Source organism: Bombus huntii, chromosome 10 (genome assembly GCF_024542735.1).
Source record: "Bombus huntii isolate Logan2020A chromosome 10, iyBomHunt1.1, whole genome shotgun sequence".
In the NCBI taxonomy this organism is placed as follows: domain Eukaryota; kingdom Metazoa; phylum Arthropoda; class Insecta; order Hymenoptera; family Apidae; genus Bombus; species Bombus huntii.
The window spans coordinates 13,489,357-13,507,408 of NC_066247.1; the positions used below are offsets into that span (position 1 = coordinate 13,489,357).

Here is an 18,052-nt window from a genome sequence, read left to right on the forward strand (position 1 = left end):
GTACATACAATAATCTGTTTTTTATTATTTCTAGCTGTTCCTAGTGAAATACTAAACATTAGTTTATTTAGTATCAGAGAGGAAGCTAATACGTATCTGTCCACTTGGTGTGTGTCAAGTCATGTTTGAAAAGAATTTTTGGTATTTTTTACATTGTCAATTAATTGAATAATAAGTATATTTTTATTATATAAATAAATAATATATATATACATTTTTGATATTTCACTAAATATTTGTATGTAATTCAATAATTTCAGTATTTGGAAATGTAGCTAAAAGTGTTTTCACTTAGCAAAGCGATTGCAGCGCTCTATGGCTAGCAGTCGATTGTGAAGCACACTTTACGACATTAAGAGCTTTACTTCCCCTACGGGAGTTGCTAGACCTATGTATACGACCGTAGTCAGTCAGAGTCAGAGTACTGTTCTCCGTGGTTTTCCAACGAAAATCCATGGTTCAGTGATCAGTTGTATGTTGCATCCTTATTCCCTCGTTCTCTTTTTCGCGTCCGACTAAATAGTCGAGATTATTTTCAACGAATCTGTTTTATCAAATCGTCAAGACGAAGCTTAAAATGCCATTGGTAAGTGCGTCCACCTTTTGTCTCGGTTTTTCTTACTTTCTTTTACTATTGGTCTGTATGGTACGATGTTTCTTTCGTCACTTTCTTTCATGTTCCATTTGCTTTGAATATCGAACACCGTACGATATCGTTTTTAATCGATTGTCGATAGACTTCAGATTTATTACGAATGATTTTCGATAAAGTGGTTTGGGTGCGGTTTTGTGGTTAGACAAACGAAAATGTGTTCGACATGCGAACCAGAAGTAAAGGTGAGAAGAGTGATAAAAGAAGAAATTTTGAGTTTTAAATTGATTTTGTGGAAGAGTTTGGTAAAATGTTTATTGGGTTTATTTTTTGTAGGGCAATCACGCTGCCCTTACACCCCTGGAGGATATGTCAGCTGGTCGAGGGCAAGCAGGTGGGGGGCCTCCTCCGAATTGTCAGAAAGTTTTTATACAACGTGACTACAGTGAAGGCACTATGGTTAAGTTCCAAACACAGTTTCCCACAGAATTAGAAAGCAGAGTATGTATTTAAAAAAATTTATTTATGTGTTTTATTCATAAAATGTCGACCATTTGAGTTATCTTTTTGGTTATCTCTGTTTAATTTTTAAGTTGTGTAATTGTCTGTTTAATTATTAAATTATATATTTTAAAAATTGTTACTTCTATATAAGATTTATTTCATCAATAATGTATATGTTTTTTTAATAATTTCTTGTGCTTTCTGTTTTCAAATCTTTTATATAAATCTACTATAGGATCAGCAGTTGCAGAAACATAATAATATCCTTCGTTTTAATTTAATTTTTGAAGAGTGAATTTAGTGAATTCATAGGCAGTAACAAACCAATTTATTTCACATTTATGGAATATGTTTTGCTATCTTATTTTTCAATTTAGCTGGACAGACAGTCGTTCGAGTATACAATCAATCAGTTGAACAACTACTTCGCAGAAGCTGAACGAGCCAGTTGTTCCACATACTGCGAAGGCTGCCTGGCTTGCCTCACTGGTTATCTAATTTATATATGCACAGAGACTCATTACGAAAAGTGTTTACGAAAAGTGGCAAAGTTTGTTAGTGAACAAAATGACAGAGTCTATAAGCCACGTGGTTTGTTACTAACGGATCCTGTAATGCGTGGTCTTAGGCTAATAGAAATTTCAGTATTGGACAGGCCTGCATCGTGACTGCACATTAGCCGATCCAGGGAGTTCTTTATGTGATCCGAGCACTTCTGCCACTTTGTTGGGATTGCAAAACTTATATGAGCTGATGAGTGTCTCTGGACATAAATTTTGTTCAAACTCCAATCGTACCGTACAATTTAGTTCATGCAATGTGAATTTTACAGAGATTCACAGAATAAAGGAAAATGGTTTACATTTCCAGTGAATGATACTGTAAACATACATGCAATGGTTTTGTTAAATAATACGAACAAAAGTTGACTTCTTTGATATAGTATAATGTAAGTTTGTTCTAAGGAAAGCTTTGTTTATTCCATTTGATGGAATGTAACGAATTTCATTGACACTTCGTGAGACTTTCGATCGTGAAATAACATTAACAAAAGTACACTTTCACAGGGTTTGTCTTGAAAACAAGGACACAATTACTCTTTCTTTGCATGTATGTTTTTGATCAATTGGAATTATTGTATCTAGTGTCCAGCACTGAGTTTGGACAAATCGTGGATGCGTATCAAGGCCAAGGCGTTAAATTTTCTATGCATATGACAATGCCAGTGTAAACAATCGATGCAAAGTATCTGGGTGTGTATTTACTAAGGAGCGTGTTATATTCATCAAATGCATAAGACCAGAAACACTTACGCAGATTTTACTTACATGCCCAGTTTCTTTGTATATCGAGTGAATGTTTAAAAAGATTTTTACTGTCCATTTAAAAATTTTATCGTCATCTGCATTTAACAGACTGTGTATGTGAATCAAATTCGAGTTCCATTTCTCAGTTGAATAGTTCCAAACTCAATTTGGTTTTGAATTTGATTCAGCATCATCGTCAAGTACTGAGAAACATTTTTCGCGTCATTATAAGCTTAAAACGCTTTGTTCAATTTCGTTTAAGCTTAATTATTCTTCGCGTTATATCTTCCACGATGCTTCTGTTCAGTGACCATATCTCGTGAGTTTTACTCATTGAACCTGTGAACACGACACACGTCACAAGCCCAGGTGTTCACTGTGGATGTGACACCTCTCTATTAACAGAGTAATTAATTAGACAAATCGGATCGAAAAATCGAAATTGCTGGCACAAAGTATTTGCGCTCAGAGAAATCTCCGTTGGATTGGCTAAAAAATAAAATTGTACAAAAAAGAAGAGAAAAAAGAAAAAAGAAGAGACGAAAACGAAAAAAAAAGGTGAATTATGAAAGAGATGATTAATTAAAAAATAGATTATATTATATCGAATCAATGTGACGGTGCGAGCATTGTGATCAAGGATGAACCGCGATTCACATACACTTAGTTGGATGATGCCGGTTATACATAATTATAGTCGCATTGTATGCGTGATTCTTTTGTTTTTATATTTTTCTACGAACTCGCGCGAGATTTAAAAGAATTTTTCTTGTCAAATCTTGCAAACCGTATGCTCGACTTTTTCACAGATGCTTTATGATTTTTCGTATTCGTTTCCCCATAGAACGTTATGATATGATCTCAATCGACAAGCCTCGAAACTTTTCTTCTTTATAACATTGACTAACGAGTATATCGTTTTTTACGAGATGTTTCGATGGCTGTTTTAGTGCCCACATATACTTACCCGTGTCATGAGGAGATTAAGCATTCATTTTCTAGGGTAAAACTCGGTCTCGTCCTTGGTCACGGTGATCATAAATGGAGCCTGCTCCACATAAATTGTACGACAAGGTGAAAGAGTCTTGCCAAATAGCCGCGCCACTGCCTCGACATTCTCTCTCTCTCTTCCTCTCTCTCTTTCTGTGTCTATCTGTCTATCTATCTTACGTTTCTTAAGTAAATGAATTATAAATGAGATTAAACAAATGAAAATCTCTAATATAAGGGACACATTTTTTGTCTTATAGAAAAAATGAAAATAATTGTCGAACAGTGTCGTAGTGTTACGCGTGTCAGGCTCCTCTTTCTTTCTTTTACTATGCAAACAAACGTTGCATAAATATGTAAATAGCGAATTTAAATCGTCGACACACGGAGTATCAAGAGAAAAAAGATGATGAGGGGAAACCGTTTGTTATACTTAATTTAATCGTAGGACCAAAAGAAAAAAAGAAAACGTTTGATGATTCGTTATTGTGTAAAGGACACCATCGTTCGAGTGTAATTTCTAAATGTTTTAATAATAAAATGCTGCGTAAAAGTCACGGAGCCAAAGGACTACTCTTTGAAATTGAAATGAGATGATTTTAATACAACTTTTTTGTGTTATCGTGGGTCGCTGGTCACTTATAAATCTTGTTCATAGGTCATCAGTGGGTCACGATAGTCACTGAAAATGAAAATTCCTATGCGAATTACGGGTGATTTATAATAATTACAAAAAAATTTCTCTCTCAGGTATTGATAAACTAATTAATTAATATTTATCATAAGTAATATTTTCACGAGTTATTGATTGAAAAATTGTGAAGTTTTCATTCATCAAAAAAGATGTCCTTTGAATGTCGAAAATTCAATACTATTGTATTTTTTCTAGAATCAAGTATATAAACACTAGATTCTATCATATTCTTTCCATACTTCATACCTTTTATTTAATTTTTTTTAATTTCTATAAATTGTTTAATTTAAAATAAATTTATTTCTAGGGGACAGAGAAAAGGTAGAAGAAGTGTAAGACACTTTGAGCACATTCAGATTTTATTTAGTCGTGTGCGATAGTCTCTGACAGGCATGTTCGTACACAGTGGCTATATCAAAAGACTAGAAACCAGTCTCACTCTTGTCGCAGTATTCACATATTTGCATTTTTTTTTAAACACCGCACTCGAACGATCCTGAATAATTAATTGATACTTGTACGTACTATTAGCACGGATCGGCCAGGCTTGTATCACGCTTGTGTCTTTTTGTTTCATCAAGAAAATATCTATTTTGCACAACACCATCTGTGACAAGGATTTCATACGATTCAATCATAAATACTTAATAGTTTAATGAAACAAAAGACTCATCGAATTCTTTTTGAGCTTTTTCCTGGCTTATCATCCTCTGGATATTAATTAAAACAACAGAAAATAGGAAAGATACTTGGATTAATGATAAGTTATTGACACCAGGAAAGATATGTATAAAGGAAGAAGAAGAAAAAAAGAGTAAAATACAAAAATAAGATTGCGAGTCACATCCTTGAATTGCAGAATGCGAGATCGCGTATTTATTTCCTGCGTCATAGACGCAATTTTTGGTGTGGTTGAATGACGTAATTGAATCGTTAATTCGATTCGTAAGCATTAATTTGCCTTGTACATACCTTTATCGCTGACTGATTCTCGGCGCTATCTTAGAAACGCGTGGAATCGAAATGCAATGTCTCGAGAATGCATCGAGACTCCAACATTTTCTGTTGTTTTCATTTTTTCTTTTACAATTTTCTCTATTTTCCCTCTTTTTCTTTGGAATATAAAAATGCCTATCATTTGGGTACATATTTCTCATTATTTTTTCTGTATTTTTCGTCTCCTTTCCATTGATATATAAAAATGCCCATCTTCCAACTATTCTTTTCTTTTCTATTTTATAAATCGCGAGATCCATTCTTCCATTTTTCATCGATTCTATATCTCTGGAATTATCCTAATAAGGTATCGAGATGTAATACAAAAAAGATTGTCAAAATTGAATTCGTACCATCGTCGACTACATCACGTTTCTTTTTCTGAATGGTAAAAGTCGATGAAGGTTGCCTAACTCATCACCACTCTAACTACCTAGCCATCGACTATTCGTCTAACTTCCCACCTAAAGACTCGACAGTCTTGGAATGAAATCTTGCAAGCTCCCATTTTCAGCTTTGACTCTGTGATCTTAAATATTTTCTTCGTTCAAGGAAACCACAATTCCATGTTACTTTGATAGTTTTTGATTTTTCAAGGCATTCATTGCTTTGTATCTTCGCTATACAGTCATTTAGAAGTTTCATTTTTACAGTCGTCCATTATTTAACGAATGATTTCGTCGTTCTGTTAACAATTTCGATTACCACAATTTTCCAAAACCTTCTATGAACTTTTCTTTCTTGCTCCACTATACAGTCATTATATTCTCTAGAATTTAGTTCTTCATTCTCAATGAATTACTCTCCATTAATCTTCTGTTATCTCCATAATTCTATTAACAATCTTGATTACCGTGATTTTTCAAAATCTTCTATGAACATCAAGAGCTCAAGGTAATCTTTATTTCTTTGTAAATAACTAGTTGCAAGCTAGTATAAATTAGCCAGTAGACACTATCAACGTCCACCAGAGCTAATCTTAAGAAAATTTTACATTTTTCATAAAATCTTCCTATTTTTCTTTCGTCATTCCGGTATGCTCTCAAGAGTGGTGGACGTAAGCCGTCAAATGAGCAAACATAATTTGTTCCGACTCTTTCTGTCAGGTATCAAAGCTTTCGATCTTGCAGCATCTTCAGGAGTGCTTCTAGCATAAAGTGACCTACTGATTCGATGTCTGACACCTTTGGTTAATGTTCGACCTCCTTTTCTTAAAGAAGCGAATCTTCCTAACGTGGATTTTTCTGCAACTTCTTTTCTGTCTACGTGAGCACAGTTCAAGGTCGTGACAGTGAACTCGATGTCCTTGGGTTCATAGGAAATGAATTCTTCTACAGGCTCGTCAATGGTGTCACGATCAATCCAGGTCAAACCCATCTCGACTTTTTCAGCCAGGTCTTGCCAATGTTGCCTATTTTCCATGGTGCCCTCATAGAGAGGCATGATCCATGGAAAAGTGTCTGAGAGGACCTTGTATAAAGGCAGACATATCACGTCGATGAAACCAACTTGCATTTGAGGAAGTTCGTCCTTTCTTTCACGATCCATCATGGCCACTGGTTGTTGATTTAACTGAAGACGTTCTAGATCACCCTGGTCGAAGAATTCATCGGCGACTAGCTTGGCTACGCGGTGTTGTACTTCCCAAGGCTTTGCTATGGCGCTCACGTCGCACGCCGTCATCATCATTCCACATAGCACTGGAAATAGAAAGTGGAAATCGAAGGATGAGAATTTGGTATTTGATATAGTGCTGTCAGTGAAGAGTAATTACAATAGAATTTAGGTTAGGCAATGTTAGAAATGTAGAGTTAGGTTGACTGTTAGCTGTTAGGTGGGATAGATTTTATTATAAATATAGTATATATATACATATGACTTCGAGATTTGATTTTACTATAGATATAGGAAAATTGCTGTCTGTTGAATTTAGCGCATTATGGATTTAAGGCTCTTAGAATTTATTTTACTGGATATCACCTCTGGGTATACTGGATATAGGGGAATAGGTGTCTTCTAGATTTAGTTTTTCCACGAGTATAAAAAATCATATATAATTAAACGTCAAATTTGCAGACATTATGGAAATAGAGTAATATTTACTTAGATTTCTCTCTATTATAAAGAAATAATAAAATATTAAATTTGATGTCACCCTGTCGGTACAGAACACCAGTTATTAAATTTTTAATTACAAATTTCATTTTCACTATTTATGATATCGCAAATCAACCGAAACCACTCTTCAGATCTATCTTTCATCATATTATAGGATATACTGTAGAGGAAACAGAGGATATACGTAAATGATATATAGGTGAATTACTAGCTTTTACGGTAATCATTGATAAATTAATCTTACGTTCTTTCTTCTCCTCACTCTGCCAATCGAATTCTCCCTCATCGATCAGCTCCATGAATCTATTTTTCTTCTTAAAATAAACAGCCAAATCAGTAGAAAGTATCGCACTTTCAACCACCTTCATCACCTTCCTATAATCTTCCATAGATAGACTCTGAAAGATGTTATTGCTGTCCGAATTCAGGATCATGACACATTGATCGAAATGATGATGTTCCATAGTACTTGTTGAATAGAGAATGGCCAATGGCGATTCTGTCTTCATTTGAAACGCGTTATTGGTTCCTCGATGGTCTAAGTCGTGACACAAACAAGCGACTAAGAGTCCAAGAATTTCAAGGTCTGTCATGAACTGCTCCATCTTGCCGGTTTTCAGCATGGCGAACATCGTCTGGGCGACGTTTAGTGCATGCCTCCAATTATGGTACTTGACTGGTCTAAAAATAGTTAAGAAATTTCCATGCTACAGCAGGTTCCACAAGTTACTTTAATATACATTTTCATTCATTTTTGTCTCGGCATTACTATTAGACTGTGGATGTTGTGCAAATTATAAAATAAAAGGAAATGCAATCTAGACAGAGATTTGATTCGCTGCATAAACATTATAACGAGTACTTCATCTTGAATATTTCGCATGCATATTTAAATATTTTATAAATACATAAACATCCGCAATTCAATTGTTTGTAATCTTGTTACGGCATTTCATAAGTTGTAATGCAGTTTTTATAATAATTTCGATAGTTAATTAGGGAAGACTCTGCTGACAAAATTTCCAAAACCATTTACTTTGGAGTATTATGTAACATACTTTAATTAATTTAACAATTTTCTTACCTATAATTTTTCTTGACACTGAGAACCCATCTGCAGAGAACCTCGTAGGGGATATGAAATTTTTGGATGAGGTCGCATTGCTTGAACATTCTAATTGTAGCTCTACAGGTGTCTTCGTCGGTCAAATCGAAGTCAATGAAAGTGAAACTGTACAAATTATAACATTCCGCGGACGGTATCGGTTCAGAAGTTAATTTCAATGTGTCGTCATTGCTGGCTGTCGCATGGTAGCTCAGACATTCAAGAGCTACTTTCTGCTTGGCCATCAGCTTACAAGCTGACTCGTACATTTGGGTATTGTGGATTCCGAGGCCGCAGAAAATGGCGAACGCCTCGAAGATCGATACGTCCGAGTCCGTGAAGGATGTTCCGTTGTCCTGTAGAATAGTTTATCGATAATTGAACTTTAGATTTCGTAGATCGATAGTGAGCTTCGTAAATATTGAATTTTTCAATTTCAAACTATTTAATTTTAATTAAAAAAACTATTAATTTTTCTAATAAAAAATAGAAGATAATCACTCTAATTATCAAAGATTCTCACTCCTGAAAACTAAAAAATATAAAAGTATTTGATATAAAAAAAAATGAAAAACAACCTTGTTGATTAATTGAGCAACGCCAATCACAGTTCTCTGTCCATTAACTATTGGCATACAAAGGATACTCTTGATGGGTCCACTACCAGCTTGAACAACGTCCTTCTTCAGCCATGTGGTCACGTCTCCAATATTCAAGATCTGACCAGTAGCAGCGACGTATCTTGCGATCTGACCCAGAGGATTCGATAGATCGCTTCCGCTAGGTCTGTAGACTTTAGCTTCCTGAGTCTCGTTGTCCATCTCGAAGATTGTAGTAAATTTATTTGCATCGTTCAATGCCTAGGCATAAAAAGAGAAATTTTGACGCGAAAGGAAAATGAAAAATTAAGAATATTAAACGCTATTGATACGTCAAGGACCAAGAGATTTACTTACGTGTTGTTGGAAAATGTCCTCCATCTCGATGTTGTTACTCTGAGCCGCCAGGAAAGAAGAAAAAGATGATCAGACTTACGAACTCGAGCAACACGTTGCCGGTGTCACTCACCTCTCTCCTCGACAGCGGTTTCCGGCACTCTTGCGTCGATTTTCCCGGTCGTTCGACGATTTTTTCGAGGTGGCCCTGAAACGAAACTTAGGATTTCTTATTACGCTCCTCGCCGACCCTTTCAAAGGGCTCGAGAAATCCTCGCTTTTCTCACAGCTTTACTTATTCTATGCTATTTCACAACCGAGTAGAGAAAATTAGGAATTCATCAAAAATTTGTTTCGTACTTTAATTACGTTGAGGTTGATTATTCGAATGAACTTACTGCCTCGCCGCAGTCAAGATCTAGAAGATACACGGCACATCTTTCACATTTTAGAAGTTCCTTCGCTTCGGTCATTATTTTCGTGACCAAACATTCCAGATTGTTCTGTTCTTCGAATATGTTTCTAGCAAGATTCAGCAGAATCTGATTTCTTCGGTACTCTTGCACCGATAACTCGAAAAGCTGTGCGTTTTGTATTCCGATTCCGCAAAATGTTAGGTACCTGTAATTAGTTTTTTCATACAGACGTAGAATATGTATGTCGCGATGTTTTTAATTTATTTCAAAGATAGGCAGCTATTGTACTACAATATTCAACGATAAATATTTTGTATTTTTCCAATTTTTTCCATCTTGTCTTATCTGTCTTGTCTTTATTTGTTTCACTTGCCATTAGATTATCGTCTGATAGTCTATAATCTGTATCCACGATAGAAAATATTTAGCGTAATTCTTTGGCATAACGTAGAGTCCGTAATGTTGCTTTTTACTTTTAACGAGTGGTAACATTCGCTAACCTTTGGAACACCTCCACGTCTCTATCGGTAAATTCGTTACTACCATTAGTCTTGTTTATAATCTGTGCAACACCAATCACGTCTCCCTCGTAATTGCAGATAGGCATAGATAAAATCAATGTTGTCTTGTAACCCGTTCTCATATCGATGGAACTATTGAACCTTGGATCCTAGAAAGGAACATTTATCAACTATTTATTTTTGTCCTAGAAATGTTTTTATCTAGAATTTTTTTCTTTATTTTTTTAAATTGTCCCACCATTCTTGTGCTTAACTTCTTACTTATTATCGATTCATCGAATCTCTTTTTTATGCGTACCTTGTAAGCATCCTTGATGTTGATGATTTCCTTAGTTTGAGCTACATAGCCAGCAATTCCAACTCCAAAAGGAATCTTAATCTCTTCGTTCTTCGCCCTTTGAATGGCTTCCTCCAATTCAGTGTCTTGCGTCACATCGAACAATTTTGCAACTAAATATCTATCCTCCAGAGGTCCTTTAGCCAGAAAAAGGCTTCCGCGATCAGCATGCGTGAGCAGGCCGACGTTCACAAGGATCTTATGACAAAGAACGTTGATATCCAGCTCATTCGCCACATCCCTGATCAACTCCATGAACAAATCGCTCTCATCTAACCTGTTGAGCTCTTCTCTTCGTCCTACCAACGAGGTGTAAGTCCTGGATTTAACATACACGATCATATCTTATAGGTATTCTGATATTTTCTTTGTTCTACGAATGAAGATTTTTACTCTTTAGCAAACCGTTGATGATAAGGGCAAATTAAAGTAATAATTCATTTTTTTATAAATTTTCATCCTTAGTAGATTAAAGATATTTATGTAAATCGCAATATTTTTATAAACGCAATTATAGGGAATAAGTAACTGCAATCTAAGTATAGTAGATACCTAAACGAGGTAGAACGTATTTGTTTATTTGAAAAATTTTCATAGCCCTCAGACACAAGTTTCTTTGAATATTTACATATAACGTTGAAAAGATGAAAAAGTTTTTAAAATAGAAAAGATTAAGAAGATGTTAAGTCACCTGCTGGGACTTCTACTGCGTTTCGCCGGTGAACTGGAGGCCAGCCAACTCTGGAACAGGTCGGAGGTGACACTGTTCCGTTTGCTTCGACTCAGAAGGTTCTCCTGTTGGTGTACGTTCTTCAGTGGTGATTTGGTTTGAACCACAGTCATACTCTGAAGTCGTTGACGAAGCTCGAGGCTCGCGTTCTCGCGAAACCAGGTCTCCGCCGCGTCTGGATGCGCCTCGAGGTACCTTTTTGGAAAAATATCGTAACAAAAATGTACTTTTTTTAGCTTTCTGCCTATGATATCTATTAATATGCCGATCCACGTTAAGAAATAAAATATTCAAAAGCAACATGAAATTTTATAAAATAAATGTATAGATTAGCGATAACGAACAATATTCAGGTATAAGAACAAAATATTTATTTACCTGCCAACTTTTTCCATAGTGAGACTATCGTCCTCGTCGTACTCGTGTATCGTATCTTGGCAGGTGATCCTTTTGCTCCTGCATATCCTGTCCTTCAGGACAATTTCGCTGTCCTTCGTATCAGTCTTGATGCTGGTGCTTAAAGGTAATTTTGATTCTTCCTGCGTCTTCGTCTTATCAGGATCATTACAGGGGACAACGGGTGGTTCCAGTTGCTCGGGATTCAGCGAGCACACCAGGTGACACTTGCTTCGCTCTGCCGTCTTCGAGGACATTGGTTTCGTTGAAATTTTCATTGTCTCGAACTTCTTTAAGTTATCATTCCGGTCCACCTATGTGATTTTTTTAATATCATATTACAATCTTTATAGTATCATTTTTATAACTTCTTCTAGTTGTTTACAATAATCGTTTATGAGAATCCCTAGTACGTAGTTACTTTTTAGTTTTCAGCACGTAATTTATTAACCATGTCATTTCACTTTAGGCTTGTTCATTGATGATTACTATTGTATATTCACTAATTATCTGCATTTAAAATTTTTTACCATGTAAGTATTTATGTCTTTCAATAATATTTTCTTCATTTTCACTCGTTATTTCTCTGCTTGGTCCTTGATAAGTTAATGAACATAACAATTAATTAATAATAATTATTAAATAATTTAACTTGTCATCTTTTGTTTCTTCATTTTCTTTCATTTCTCTTTTTCTTGCATCTTTTTTAGTGGGATTATCGTACCTCTGTGTGTTTCACCTCCGGCAGCTCTTCGTCCACCTCGTCTTCAGACTCCATATCATCTTACGTCTGAATTAATTAGCATTGAGCACGATGGTATAGCTGCGCTGCAAGGCTTTAACGTGCGGAGTTCTCGGGAGAACGAGGTGAGAGGACACTTCGCATTGTAACCCCCTCGCTTTGTTAAACTTTACGGGCTCTTCGGACCGTGCTGCGAGCCTCAGAGACACCAAGCCTGAAACCAGTTAGTTATTCCTTTCGCTCAGAATGTCGCTAGCCCCATCCCCTCGCCCCCTCTCCATTCTTGATAACAGAATTCACCGTTGTACTTTGCTCACCCCGTTTCTGTATTCATGAAACTTATGAAATTCGCGGGAGACAGACGATTAAAAGCAAAGTTGTAAACAGTCGTGATTAACCCTTGCTCGTGATGAGGTATTTTTTAACAGCTTCTCATTATTTGCACAGGGCAACTTTTGAAAAGAATAATAGATTTTTCGAAAAATTATGTTTTGATTTTTTGATGCGCTATTAGTATGAATTTTAATTAGTGAGCTTTTCTTGACATGGAAAATGGTACGAGAATCTGGGAGGTATATTTGCGAAACTATTTTTATAAGTTTCCTCGCAATAAGAGTAGTATAAAGAATTATAGAAAATAATATTTCGATGGGAATACTTTTGTTGTATTTTTTTATGATTTTTAACGATACAATTTAGAAATAAAATGCCCATGCATACATATTAATATATGTATATATATATATGATTTTATACGTAGAATTCTTTTTACAGTTGTTTAGATATATAGAATTATGCATAGAATATTTACAACGTACAATCATTTTTACGATTCATACTTCATGATTTAATTTTGTTACATTTTAATAATTTTCACGAATTTTTTTAACGATCTTCTGAATCTCCTTTCCTACGTAGAAAAGCGTTATGAAAAAGGATCGTGCAATCTTTCATCGCGAACGTGTCTTGTGTAACTTGGAGACTCGTTCTATCCCGTTTCATCCCCCAAGGATCGAACGGAACGACTCTCACGGGAAATTCACGTCTAATCGCAGAATTATGAAATTTCGCGATTTGATATTCAACGGGCCGTTCGTCGTCCCCATGTTACGTCTTTCCGAAAATAACCGTTTGTAGCGAAGAACGACGCGACCATCCGTTACTTCGACGTCTACTTTCGTCCGCGACACTACCCTTTTCTAACTCCCTCCTCCCACAATCGTGTGAGAGACGACGAAACCCAACATTTCTTTCATTTACACTTTTTCTTAATTCTCCCCATTTTTTAAAAAGAGGAAAGAATTTCAAACAACTTTTGAAAGAACTTTTACACAATTCTCTAAAATTTACTCCTATATTCACAATTTTTAATTTGATTCTTAACTTTTTCTTTGTGTAAAAGAAGTTTGAAAGAATTTTAAAAAAATTCCAAAACTCACCGGTGCCTAATCGACAATTTTCTTCTCAAATCCTTACATCCTTCTCCGACGAAAGTTTAAAAAAATTCTATCTCCGATACAATATCTTCCTTATGTAACATTTAAAGGTAGGGTTTCATCGAAGAACACCTTTGTTTGATCAACGTGGAGCTTCGATAAAATTATTGTAGATAGTCGAATTGCTAATTTTTTGTGGTGTTTAATTGATGTACGTTGATATTATTATTATACTGTGAAAGAGATCGACAAGGCTACGTTGACGTCTCTTTAACAGTTTGTCCTCTTCAACGGCGTCCTTTAAGTATGCACCGTTGGTTTTTGCTGCATCCCTGGATCTTCACTGGGCTGAGAATTAATCGTTTGTGCATCCGGCCGTTTTCTTCGATCCTTAATAATAACTTAGCGAAGAATCGACGTAACGATCTTCCAAAGTTAACTTCGAGTCGATGTCTTCCCTCTTCCTTAGTTTCGTTGATATTCAGAATACGAGAATTAACGAGGATTCAGTAGAAAAGATCCCTCTTAATCGGACATTGCTTGATTTCTAATTTTTATTGTTACTTTTATATTAATATTTAGGATCCCGATCTTGTTCCGGAATTTTTAGTTTCGTGACAAATTCATGATAACATATAGACAGTTTAAGATCCATTTTTCAGAAGATTTAGCGGAAAATGTGATTCTTAATTTGATTTCATTACTTTTAGCTTTTTTCTACTAAAAAGTACGTTTCTTTCTTCTTGATATTTTAAAAGTTATTGTAGAACGAAACTTTTCATTCTGTATGAAAAATTTTAATGTAAAGTAGTGTTTTTAATTAGACCACGAATAATCTTTATTTTTCAATGGGAATTTAACCTTTCTCCCGAATATTCAAAATACTTGGATACTGTGAAGTACCATTGCTAATTAAACAACTATCTTCAGTTACAAGTAGTACGTTTTTTGAGGCTTTTATCCTTGAATTTTCAATCCAGTGTTCTTAGATCACAATTTTTCTGCGAAAACTTACTTCTTTTATACCTTGATTTCGTAACAGATCTTATTGTGGACGGCTCAAACCTTCTAAGATTCGTTAGTAGAGGGGCCCTTTTTAATGAGACATTGATCGATGCTCATTGTCGAATCGTAGTTTAGGCAAATTGGAAATGGGACTTACTTCGTTCTCAGACGTCTTGCGGCTGCCCAAATCTTTAGATCTTCACTTCAAACTTATACAAACACTTAGTAGATTGTATGTTTTCTAGTCAAACGTCGATGGAGGCTTGTTAAGTTAAATTGGAAATTAAACTTGTTTATTCCTCTCTTTAGTAGTGGTAGTAATATGCTTTCAAACTACCTCAAATCTTCCAAACTTTGTTTCAAACTTGTAAAAAGTATGATTTTTAAATTAAACGTCGATAAATAATTATTTTTGAATTCCAGCTGGAGTAAGTCTATCAGAGATAAAGATGTTTATTTCTTGTATATATCCCAACTATCCCAAACCTTTTATATTTCCCAACTATCTCAAACCTTTCGAGTTTCGTTTCAAACTCGTGAGAAATATCGTTTTAAAATAGGCATCTATCGACGCCCGTTTTCGAATTCTGATTGAAGTAAATCAGAGATCAAGTTTACTTTCCTCCATTTTTGGTTTCGTAACACACAATTATGAAACTACCTTGTGGCTGTTCAAACTTTCTAATGTTTATGTTAATAATTATTATGTTTTTAGTCAGACGTTGGTTGACTAGTTTTCAAACCGTAATCTTGAGAAAATCTCTCAGTAAGGATCGTTTTTAGTCAGACATGGATGGTCGTTTTCAAATCACAACTCGCTTCTTTCGCTCTTGATTTCGTAATGCACTGCCAGAGTACTTCATGTACACCTCTCAAAATCTTCGCTCTAAACTTACAAGAATCTGCAGTAAGGAGCGTCGTTTATAATCAATCGTCGACTAATCTTAATTCCAAATCCTTAGCTTATATTCTACGTTCATTTTCCTCTCGTCTAATTTAATATAAATCGGACTTATTTTCCTTTCTTAATTTGCTAGTTATTAATACGTTCTTAAACTCAATCCCAATTTCATTCTCAAATCTTCGAATCTTCGTTTCCAAGCTTCTAAATAGTAGCGTTTCTAATTGAGCGACAATCAACTTCGATAGACAATTGTTTTCCGATTGAAACTAAAGCCAGATAGAAATCAAGCCCGAGCAAATCGCGCGACAGGCATCCACGTCACTATCCGCTTTCCGTTATAGTAATCAAGCTGATCCCACGGTCTTCGAATCGATCTCGAGGCGGTCCTCGTTGCATCGTGCATGCTGTCCGTCCTGCTCTTCATGATCCCGCTGCCGGTGCTCCCGGAACAGTGTCACCAGCCTCGACTACGTTCGTGCACTGCGTCAACCGATCCTTCACCTAAACTTATCTAACCTCATGTAACCGACGCTCGAACCACCTTTCGATGTAATCCTTTCAAAACAATTTCCTTCGAATAATCTCCTTAATAATCTATAATTTTCATTCAATCTTCGTTTCACTAGCGATCAATTTATACATTTTCACGTTAGTCAAATCGAGATCGCTGATGTTCTAAACCAATCATTTACTCTCATCGATCGATAATATATTTATTCACCCAATTTTTCAATGCAGCTTCTTAATCGAAAGCACACACTGTGTCACCTATAAATACATCTAAGAGTTAAAACAGACTGGACAATAAAATTAGTCGTTTCTCGTTAATGTCTTACGAAGGAAGCATCCCAAATACAAATATAACAAAGGTGAGGAGAGATACGTGGCTTTTAAAGAAGGTGTCAGGCTAGTCCATCCCTAGAATTCTCTATAATCGTCTCTTATCGGTGGCTTTTCACATGGCGAAGAATCTCGGTAGAAAATAGCCCCGTATTTTTCCACTCTTATCGACGATAATCGTACGATATACGGTGAATCATGGGCTGGTCACGCACATGTCGTCGATAGTATGTACGATCGACTAGATAACGCAGGAGATAACCGTGAATATCGAAGGGAAAGGCGACTGGACCGGTCGAAAGCTCCGAGCTTACTGAAGCCAGGCTAGCCGACGAGGTGTTGGTGAAACACGAGCCTTTCTTTGTGTTCGTGGTGGATGTACGTGTGGGCGTGTATCTTCTGCGGTGTCTGTGTGCTCGTATGTGCGCTTGTGCGCCGCTGGAACGCGGAAACTGGTGCGCCAACTCCGATCTTCCACCGTGGAAGTCTCTGTCCATGACGAGTCGCGTTTCTCTCTGCCTTTGTGTTTGAATAACTCACACATCAATCGTTGTTTCTGTATTAGCGATGTGTCAGTGAGTATGTACGTTGTTGAGTGTGTACGTGCGTATAGATTCGTCGGTGATCGCCTTTTCACTGGCTTCCGAGTGTAATCGTGTATCAAGCTGGGAAACGTTAGCTCCTGTCTTTGTGTGAGAGTATGTAGGTCTCGTGTCATGGATGTTACGTCTATAGCTATGTATTTTCTTTTTGTAGGAGCGTTATGTGTACGAGTTTGTTTGCGATGATGCGTGTATAGATAGAGTAGGAATTATTGTGTTTGCGTGTGTTTGTGTGGGGATGATACAGTGACGTCTTTTGCTTGATTCTGAGAAAAGGAATGGGAATGAATATGCACGGGGTAGGATATATCGTGTGTGAGAGGTGACAATTGGAAATCTACGTATAGTTTTAGTTGTCTTTGCGTGGAGCCACGTATCGAAGAGAGTTACATCATTGGGTCTGCTCGGCTAAGTAGAATGTACCCGGCTTGGGTCAGACGCGGGGCGAGAGCTTGATTACTTGATATTGTATTTAAGAGTAGAAACACTGATCTGGAATATGTTAGGATGACTATACTATGTATGGATAATCGTAGTTTACCTGTCTTTTGACAATTAGCTAATAGTAATCCATGAATTTGTTCGATATATTTGATTTAGATTTCAAATAAAGAAAAAATTAAATTATTTTGAGTAATATAAAAGGATTGAGTATGTCATGGTTAAAATGGTGTAATAAAAATAAATAAGTATATACGTACGATCGTGTTTTTATTTCAATAAAGTTAATATTAATTTTATCCCTAGGTATTTATAAATATCTTTCTCCTATTCAAACAAGACCGGACGAAAAATTCATACTTCATAATTAATATAAAATTCATGACACAAAAAGTCGGAAAAAGTAAAAGAATTCAATTAACAAGATCGAACGTAAGAACT

General features: G+C 35.9%; 2 protein-coding genes across 3 annotated transcripts; one reads left to right on the plus strand and one right to left on the minus strand.

Moving 5' to 3' along the window:
• The first annotated feature begins 34 nt into the window (after nucleotides 1-34).
• On the plus strand, nucleotides 35-3,954 carry LOC126870481 (golgin subfamily A member 7). 2 transcript variants are annotated; one of them, XM_050628255.1, is made up of 4 exons: nucleotides 35-586; nucleotides 738-837; nucleotides 929-1,093; nucleotides 1,474-3,954. In XM_050628255.1, the coding sequence occupies exons 2-4, from the start codon at nucleotides 808-810 to the stop codon at nucleotides 1,762-1,764; spliced, it is 486 nt and encodes a 161-aa protein (XP_050484212.1). In that variant the 5' UTR covers nucleotides 35-586; nucleotides 738-807; the 3' UTR covers nucleotides 1,765-3,954. The 2 variants fall into 2 exon arrangements, with proteins under 2 accessions (XP_050484212.1, XP_050484213.1); XM_050628256.1 differs by lacking the exon at nucleotides 738-837.
• Nucleotides 3,955-4,428: 474 nt separating this feature from the next.
• On the minus strand, nucleotides 4,429-17,683 carry LOC126870473 (cGMP-specific 3',5'-cyclic phosphodiesterase-like). Its single transcript, XM_050628232.1, has 13 exons — nucleotides 13,823-17,683; nucleotides 12,366-12,597; nucleotides 11,624-11,955; nucleotides 11,207-11,440; nucleotides 10,477-10,834; nucleotides 10,158-10,327; nucleotides 9,640-9,862; nucleotides 9,375-9,449; nucleotides 9,263-9,301; nucleotides 8,885-9,166; nucleotides 8,286-8,662; nucleotides 7,446-7,882; nucleotides 4,429-6,783 (listed from the first exon to the last, which is right to left on the minus strand). The coding sequence occupies exons 2-13, from the start codon at nucleotides 12,417-12,419 to the stop codon at nucleotides 6,149-6,151; spliced, it is 3,216 nt and encodes a 1,071-aa protein (XP_050484189.1). The 5' UTR covers nucleotides 12,420-12,597; nucleotides 13,823-17,683; the 3' UTR covers nucleotides 4,429-6,148.
• Nucleotides 17,684-18,052: the final 369 nt, after the last annotated feature.